Source organism: Rhagoletis zephyria, unplaced genomic scaffold (assembly GCF_001687245.7).
Source record: "Rhagoletis zephyria isolate East Lansing unplaced genomic scaffold, Rhagoletis_zephyria_1.1 Rzeph_scaffold_01049, whole genome shotgun sequence".
Classification (NCBI taxonomy): Eukaryota; Metazoa; Arthropoda; class Insecta; order Diptera; family Tephritidae; genus Rhagoletis; species Rhagoletis zephyria.
The window spans coordinates 46,413-56,053 of NW_016158133.1; the positions used below are offsets into that span (position 1 = coordinate 46,413).

A 9,641-nucleotide genomic window follows, 5' to 3' on the forward strand; every position below is an offset into this window, starting at 1 on the left:
ATGTATGTACACACACACACGTGCATATATGTATGTACATATATTTTTTATTTAAGTATTTTTTCTTAATAAAAATTTTAATTTTTTATCTTCACACAGCCGCTTTTTTATCATCATTTTTTCCCTTGAATTTTTTTTTTGATCTTTGGACATAGTCAAACTCAAGCAAACATAAATGTCAAATGTTCCAAAACGACATAAAAATTCCAACAAAAAGTTTGTAACATTTCTTCCATTTCGCTAAAACTCAACAAAAATAAAAAAATTAAAAATACCAGTGACATTTTTTGTGCGCAAAAATTGCAAATACCTATACAAAATTGTTACAATTGAAAATTTGCATAAATTTTGGACACGTTTTTGCTTAAAACAAATTTTAAGAAATTCGAAGAAGAAAAAATTGGTCTACAAAAGCACCAAAGTGGTAAAAAAGTTCGCAGTAAATTTTCGCAAATCTTTTTTGTTATTTGGTTCAAAAAGTGCCTACGACGGAAAGTTCCCAACTGCAGTGCAAAAGAAAAAAAAATTAAGCAAGCAAGCAAGCAGGCAAGCAAATAGCAGCAACAACAAAAACGACAACAACAATAAGAGTAATAGCAGCAACTGCCACGCATAGCAAAGGTAAACGCAAAGTAAAAGCAAAGTAAAGGCAAAGGCAAAAGCAACTGCAACAACAATAAGAGCAACTAGAACAACAGCAACAACAACAACAGGCGGCGAAGGCAGCAATCAACAGTAGTAGTAGCAGTAGCCAAGCAGCCAAAGCCAATGCAAAAGCAGAAAGCAAACGCAGCGTCAGCGACGTGAGAGCAATCAAAAGCAGAAAAATACCAGCAACAGCAGCAGTCGCGGCACGGAAACGACCGTACGTACATATATACATATGTGCAAACATACGTACATGCATAAGTACATATGTAAGTGTGTAAAAAACTGCCAAAAAAATTTGTTTGGCATTATTGCGGTGTGCAAGTTTGTGTGTGTGTGTGTGTGTTTGTGCGCGCAAAGACATTTTGCTTATTGTATTTTTGCCTAGCTTAATTTGTCGTCCCCCCTTTTGCAAACTTTGCTTTGCATTCACACAGTGTGCTTAGCGCCCTCCTAATCCACTCCACTTCACGTCCTAACACACATACACACACACACACAAAGCCACATATGCACATTTGCGTTGTAGTATTAGCCAATCTGTCAGTCTGACTGACTGGACGACAATCTTTCCATAAGTTTGTTGATTTGCCATACCCGCCGACTCACCACTCTAATAACTCTCACCTTCCATGTCTCTCACTAACTCACTCAGTCACTCTCTCGTCTGCTACTTTTTGCGTGCTTTCATGCGCTTTTACTAATGTAGAGGTGCATTTTTGGCAACATGCGTTTACCCCTCACCGTATAATTTGTTCATTAGGTTGGTTTGTGTGTGTGTGTGTGTGTGTGTGGGTTTGTTCTTTTGATTGCGTTTTTTCATATCCTCTTCCCCCTTCTCCGACATTGCTTAACTTGCTGGCAGATCTTTCCGTTATCAGCTCTACTGCACATCTTTATTCTTTGTTATATTTGTACATACCGCGTTTTTGTGTGATCATTTTTACTCTTTTTTTTTTAATTTACCAGAAATATCGAATTTAAGCTTCAATATGTACAAGTTTTGAGTATAATTATTTAGCCCTGGCACACGGGAAACCTTCCCTCGAGGAGTTTTAAGTCATAAAACATCTGGCGACAAACTTCAAATATGTATACGTATCTCGGCAGGGACCGATCATTTCTACCGAGTTCTGGGTGCGGAAGAATATTTCCCTCAAAAGTGGACTAAGCGGAGTCTAATCATTAGAACCAACTCCGTATAAACCTATTCACATATACATGCAAGAAAATTGGACAGGTAGGCATACCATAATCTTAGTTTCTGAGAAGGTGCCGTATTTTTTCTAATTAAGAACCCAACGCATGGTCAGGGGACGCCTCTAGCGAAGTTCGCATCAGGATTCCGCGGCGTCAAAGCTGCATAGCTGAGAAGCTAACTGCTGCTTTGTCCAGATGCGGTCTGCCCCTGAACTCGGCTCAGCGGGCCATGGACGAAAATCTTGAAATCCAAAGGGTTCGGTACTACTGACCTAAGAGTAGTCCAAAGGTGATGAAATATGTACTTAAAGCTGAAGTTCGTGCCACATAGCACACCTATTCAAACGAGTACTTAAAGCTTCAGCCGTCGTTGCTGGTGCCTTTGGTTCGGATGGATGTTTAGTAAGCTAAGCAAAGCACAAACCTTGGCAAATTGGCTAGGTTGCTCTGGTCACCCATAAATGCTCTAAAGAACTCTTACACTTTAAAAACCCCAACTGTTTGGCAGTCTTTACTGCTCACTCTCCAACTCGAAACCACATAGTCGAAGTGGTTTATGGAACTCTAATACTCTAAACAAATCGCGGTTATCGTTACGTTTCGAGCGTAAACTGGCTACTGCCTTCATGGAATCCACTGGTGGGAGTGTGAAGTGCTTACTTTCTGACTGGAATCCATAGAATTCTAGCGATACTTAAATTCTGAACAAACCCCAGCTGTTCGAATGATTTCAAGGCATAGTTTGTTATTGTCAATCCACTGAAGGGAGTCATAGCTTATTATTGTCAACTGAAACCCATATAGTCCATAGAGACAAGCTCAGTATCATCTCAAGCCTCTACCATGACAGCTAATAAGGTATAATTATCTCAGCATCTGCTCCTCAGCTGTTTATAAAGTTGCTAGTCTTTCTGCTTTTTGATTGGCCTAAGCGTTTCTGGCCGAGTCCAACAAAACACGTCAGTCGAAGACAAGTCCAAGAGAAGACAAGTGTCCTTCTCCACCTGGTCTTTCCATTGCAAAGGAGGCCTTCCTCTCATCAAAATCGCGACTCGCGTTTGTACATGACCAAGCCACTTTGGCTATATCGTTGTAAAACTTATGCAAATTATCAATCCATCATCCGCAGTCTTTATTCAGCACAATTTTCAGGATTATTCACATCCGATCGGAGGTTCTTTCCAAATTTGAATATTCTGGCATCGTCGGCGAAGAGAAAAACGCTATGATACTTTCAATTTTGCATCTTACTTACATATGTTTCGTTAATGTACATGTTATCCATAGGCTTTTCAATAGGTTAATCTTATGCTCTCCAACATGCCGGCTTATCACAGTCGATCGATATGCGGGGCGATCATTTACGCTGAATGCTTAAAATAAAACTAGTTCTTTGTGCAGCAGTAGGCGCTCGAATGAAGATAACGCCAGGTCTTAATTCCATACTCTAGCTTCGCATTCCACGTTATATCCTTAAACTTTGGAGCTTGGCGTAGACTGTATCGAAGAAGCTGGGGCTTCGGTAAAAGTGAAATAGGGGCGCCTTATTTAGACATAAGTAGTTTCCAAAAACTATCCTACCCCATCGGTAGGCTAGAGGGTGGAACTTCTGTACAACCACACCTCGATTTTTCATATGCTAGCGCACGATCTGGTTTATTAAACTCACATTCTACGCAAGAAAACGCAAGTGCTCTCAAAAGACGGTGAAAGAATTTAAAATAGAATAAATGCCCCGAGGTACTTATATGTATTCCATCGAAACAACTCTGAAGAGTGAGAGCTCTGTAGCGCAGTTGTCAACACCTTACTTTGTTACTTCCTGAATGGGAAGGAGGTCATACCCACACGTATTATAAAACAGGCAATATGCCTGCACATTCGTTGGTCCCAACAAATCCTGCACTGCTAGTCAATGGGAGGTGTCGAAGGACACGATCACTCAGAGAAGTTCCTTTGCTTCAGTGAGAAACGACCTCATCTTTCGCTCATGCTGAAAGGAAAAAGATCCAACGATCTCATCGTAGAGCCAGATTTTTAAACGACTACACGCTTAGAGCAGTCAACCCAGTGCAGATTTTATAACTGAAGCTTATGCAATTCCTGGGTATGTTAAACAACTAAACTTGAAATTGGGTAGCACAATAGATCTAATCTGGTCGCGCGGTTAGAGCTATGCACCCTTACATAACCAAGGAGCTAATGCGACCTTCTCAACTTCGTATTCAAGAGGTTCAGCTTGCAATTTTTTTCTTTTTAATTCTTTTATATCTAATAGCTGTGCAATCCATTTACCTTTTCGCTTCAGTGGAAATGGTGTTCTTTCGGCTAACTCCGAAACGAGAGCTAGTGACCGATATCCATGTGCTTGTGAGCTCACTCGCTCGCTTTAGTCTTAGCGCAGTTTAAATAATTCACTAGTTTCCATTAGATTTCAGCAACAAAATTCGAGAGAGTTTCAGCACTTCCAGTTTATCCTGACTATTTCTAGACTTCAATCGAGACATTATCTTCGAAATGTAAAAATGTCATTTTTACCTTCCGCACCATTTCTGCAGACCTCCAATTTGACTAGTTTTTTATCGCTTTGTCCGCCTCAATTCTATGATTTTATAAACTATGAGCGTCACATTAAAAAAAAAATAAAAATAAAAACAATTCATAACAAAAAACCAACAATTATGCTAATGACTTCATAGACGTCCACACACATAGGGCGCATATTCTAACCTCGATTGATTGGTGAATATAATTTTTATTCAAACTAAATTAGCGACTATTTATGTTTATAGCGCATGCGTATAACTTGCCCGTTGTCCTGTTACATATGCAGATACATACATACATATGTACATACATTCCAGGGTATGAAATCGGATATCAATGAGCTAGGAAGAAGCTTATGATGTCATTTGTTGCTTAAAGGTGTGCTTGTTTCTAAATACAATGGGAGAAAGTTACATTGAAAAAAGCTTTTAACAACCTCAGATGTTCATGTCTTTTTCTCGCTAAATTTTTTTTAACCTGTTGCATACCAATACATTGGTTGTATTGTTTTTCTGATTCCTTTTTGTTTCTAATTTGCATTTTTTTCGATTGCATTAATTCATTCATTTTTGAATTCCAATCGTTTGCTTTGATCTTTACGCTTGTCGTAAAGAAACCGTTAGAAGCTGATACACTCAGTTGTTTATTTTTTGTGTTAAATCACAGGTTTTGAAGGCCTTCGAGTCTAAGACGCAATTGCCCGGCAAGTGGTTATAATATATAGTTATTACATAAGTGCGGATAACACATTTGTTCATTGAAAGCCATCAAAAATTTTATAATGGTTCTACTTTACTTACGGATAACACGGATAACGCGTTTGGGAGAATCCTTTTTGTTGGACGCAGAGAATTATTAATATCCATGACAATTACATTGAGTGGTCATATTATCCGTAGTCAAAGATCTACCGGAAAAAGAAACGAGTCTTTTCTCGTAGTTTAAGCCTTTGATTGTGCATTTTAAAAGGTATAAACCCGTACGGATAAAGCAGTTTTTTCCGAGTAACCTAATTTCAGACAACAATAGATGGGAGCAATATAAAAAACCATTTTTGTGCTAATAGCTGGCTTTCAGCAACGCTGGATAAAAAAAAAATTTTGAATGAAAAAAGTTTCGATGGCCTGAAGAAACACTAGTTTAGGTACCCCTTGAAATTGCTTACGTAAATAAACATTCGTCTAAGTTCATACCTTGTCGGATAAATAGTGTTGATGATTATGTGGAATGCGTCACTGAGAAAATATCTTAAATGGAAAATAATTACTATTTGAACACTAGGAGGAGATGAATACCAATTGGTTGCGGTATTTCAGAGCAATCGCTACCAAAACTATGATTTCCAAATCTTTTAAGATTCGAATGAGCGCTCGGATAAAAGCTTTAATCAAGCGGATAAATGGTTTTAATGCCCTATAAGACTTAATTCAACACTCGGATAAGTTGGAAAGCGGTCGGGTTAGGTATTTTAATGTAACCGTTAGAAAAGCCATGACATCAAAATCTCTTAAGATTCGATTGGAAGCTGGGATAAATATAATATGCCAGCTGATAAAATAGATTTCTAATTTTATGGCTACAATGATGGTTTAAATACCCCATAAGACTTAATTCAACAATCGGATAAACTGTAAAGCAATCGGTTGAGGTATTTCAATGCAATCGTTAGCAAAACCATGATTTCAAAATCTTTTGAGATTCGATTAAACGCTCGGATAAAAATTTTATGTAAATGGATAAATTATATTTCTCGTTTTATTACTACAATTATGGGTTAAATACCCCGCACAACTTATTTCAACGCACGGATAAATTAAAAAGCAATCGGTCGGGGTATTTCAAATAAATATCTTACAAAATTATGATATGAAAATCTTTGGAAACAGAAAAAGTGCTCGGATAAGATAATATGCAACTGGATAAGTAAAATTAGTCGCTGCATTCCTTCAACAATGTTAAAAAATTTTCAATAGATACAAAATTTTACTTTCGGATAACATGTTCGGCACTTGAATATAGCATTTCAATGCAATCGCTTGCAAAATTATAATTTAACAGTCCTTCACGAAACAAATAAATGCATCGGTTAAAAACATATGCAACCGTATACGACGGATAAGGCATTTTACTGCTACCGAAATGATCTCAATACTCTCACATCTAAATCTAACTCACGGATAAGATGTTAGGCAGTCAAATAAGCTACGTCGATGCAACTAATCGCTTAAAAAATATCTGAAAACATCTAAGCTCGCCTTTTCATGCTTAAAATACATAGCTTCTTGGTCAATTTAGAGCTCCAAGACTTGTTTTATCAAACACATATACTCGCACACACACATGCGCTTACATACATATTTACTCCATAGAAAATTAGCATTAGCGAATTCCAAAGATTTTACAAATTTAATTATTATCTTTGTTTAGCTGTCAACCTGTTTTGATCGATAATTAATTAGCGCGACAAAAGCTTAAAAAAAGAACGTGATTTTGCAAACTGCCATTGTGAACGCGTCGAACGTACAAGCGCTGCCAGACTTTATGGCACGTCCCAGCACCCCGTTCACCCCGCCACAAGTGGCTAGGTACTTGCCTAGTCTTTTACTGTTGGTGCGCTTCTTCTTTGCTAGGCTATTTTACACTCTTCTATGGTATTATTGGAAAAATAGTGGAAAAAAAAATATTTTTATATATGATGTACATATTTATTATGTACATATTTAAAATTTTTATGTACTAGCTACTCGCTTTTTTATAAATTTTTTCATTCAACGTTTTTGTTAATTTTTCTTTTCTTTTTTTCGTTGTAGGTTTTTGGCAAATTATTGACATTTAACATTGAATTTGAACAAAACAATTGGATACAAAAAACTTCTAAAAACAAAATAATTAAATGAAAACCAAAAACAGCAAATTGGCAATTCAAAACTAAACAAAATTATTAAACCCATTTTTATGATTTGCATTTAAAACGTTTTGCAAGCATCTAACAAAAGTTGACTTCAGTAAATTTTGCATTGAAAAAACATAAAACAAAACAAAAAACTTCAAGAAAAATCCACCAGGAAAAACAAAAACATTCCAAAAATTTTGCCAAACGCACAGAAATTTTAAGTTTCTAATTTTTGTAAATTCAAAAGTAAAAATCTACGCAAAAAACTAAAAAAACAAAATGGCATCAGAATTGGATCAATTTGCCGAGTTGGAATTGTCAAAGGAAGATCGCGAACAAATATTTGATCCGCCTTTGGATCGACCGCCGTTGGAAGGTGCTGGCACCTCAAGGTATTTAATATTTCTACACTCAACCTTTTTTGAATAGCAATACAAATGACCTTTTTATAAAAAAATTTTTAAACTTAAAATTTTCCATTCAACTAACCCTTAAAAAAACTCAGCGAACTTTGAAAGTAGTTGCCACTAACCGAAATTAGTTTTATTGCAATTATTTTATGTGGGAATTTTTTTTTATTCTTTATTTTTAATTTTAATTTAACACTTATGCAAACGCTTTTAGAAATATGCGCTTTTTATAAATAAAAGCCAAATACTTAGCTAAGGACTACGAGGTGGTAATATCCAAAAAAAAAATTATTAAAATTTGAAACATTTTAGAAGTTATCTGAATATTTTTATTACAAAATTATTAAAAAAAAAAATCTTGTATAGAAAACATTTGCTTTTAATAGTTTCTAGAGCCTAAATCTACTTATGTTTACCATCAAAATATACAGAAATATGTCAAATGGAACTCTGTGTCCGCCTTCCTGGGTAGCGTAATTTTTTATTTTTTTTTAAGTTGATCCTTATGAACGGATGTGTATGACAAAGAATAACATATTTTACCCCTTGTTGTTTAGAAATGAGGGTTGTCGAAGGATCTAATGACAGCGAGGCAGAAAAAAAAAAATTAAAATGTGAAAAAAAACTTAAAAAAAACAATGCTGTGAATCAAGCGAAAGGAAGTCTGCTAAATACCAGCTAATTTCTGCCACAAATAGTAAATTAGGCATATCAAAATACACGAGGACAAGCCCACACACGCATACAAAAAACACATTCAAGCATACAAACATGCCACGCATGCATAAGAAATCTCTCAAAATAGCTGAAAAATCAAGACAGCAAGCAGTAAATAATAGACGAACATTATGTGATGGGGGAAGAAAAAATGCGCCACAGAACAGTATGAGGATACAGAAACTAGCAAAAAATCACCACTCTTCCTCATTTGTAGACACAGATTTGCCTAGATACAGAGGCGTGTGCATGCGTTGCAACTACTATTAGAAGTACAGTTAGAGCAACGCAATTTTGATAACAAATTATTTTTATTTTTTTGCTCCCAAAATAACAGTTTAAGTTGAAAATAATCACACTAAATTACACGCGCTATACATTCATAGGCAAAATGATATTGATATGAGCGCGGATAACACGTTCGTGGCTTAAAAAAAGGTTTTTATAGCTAAAAGTTGTTTCTCTTTTTGATTTCATTCATTATTATGCAACCGGATAAAAATATTATTACATCATTTTTAACGTTCTCCATATGTTCAGTAATTTAACTGAGATGGATACGAGTTTTGAAGTGTGAATTGAATTTGAACAAAACAATTGGAAGTGTGAAAAATGTAGAATAAATTTTATTTCTTTTCTTTTCGAAGTTTTTTCTATGGGAACATGCGACCGGATAAACATATTTCGTACTCAAAAGATTGCAAGTACCACACCAGAAGGTTTTCCTTATTGCTACCCTTATCCGCATATTCGGATAAAAGTTTACCAAGATGGATAAGATATTTTAAGAGTGAAAAATGTAGAGAACAACCTTATCCAGGGGCAAAACAGTTTTCGACCTTATGGATAATGTCTCATCTTCACTTAACAAATCCGTTTCGTTTTAGAAGCATTTTACAGAAATTAAATTAAGTATTATGCATACGGATAAAAAAAAAATCCATAAAAAAGATGGATTATAGTGTCACTAAAGTAATATTTGATCATTATATGTATTGTTCGCATATACGGATAAAGTTTTTTGAGCCGGATAAGGAAGTTTGAGAATGAAAATGTTCATACAAGCTCCCATACATATGCCAAAAAATTATTTATCCTAAACCACGGGATACAAAAATTTGCAGTTGAAAAACAGATTTTATTGCTTTATCCTTTTTAATACAACAGTTTCTGTTTTATTGATATTTTCTTGGTGTTATATTAAAAGTAAAAGACGAAAAGTAACA

General features: G+C 35.5%; 1 protein-coding gene and 1 long non-coding RNA gene across 3 annotated transcripts in view; both read left to right on the plus strand.

Annotated features, from left to right (window-relative positions):
* The first annotated feature begins 329 nt into the window (after positions 1-329).
* On the plus strand, positions 330-7,414 carry LOC108362595 (uncharacterized). The gene is made up of 2 exons (XR_001847489.1): positions 330-865; positions 7,206-7,414. It is a non-coding gene; the product is annotated as an uncharacterized LOC108362595 (long non-coding RNA).
* Positions 7,415-7,503: 89 nt separating this feature from the next.
* The window catches only part of Imp (IGF-II mRNA-binding protein), a 37,428-nt gene continuing 35,290 nt past the window's right edge, over positions 7,504-9,641 (plus strand). For both annotated transcript variants that reach the window (XM_017615635.1, XM_017615636.1), the window contains exon 1: positions 7,504-7,680. In XM_017615635.1, coding sequence (XP_017471124.1) covers positions 7,568-7,680 — 113 coding nt within the window. In that variant the 5' untranslated portion in view covers positions 7,504-7,567. The remainder of the gene's footprint in view (positions 7,681-9,641) is intronic.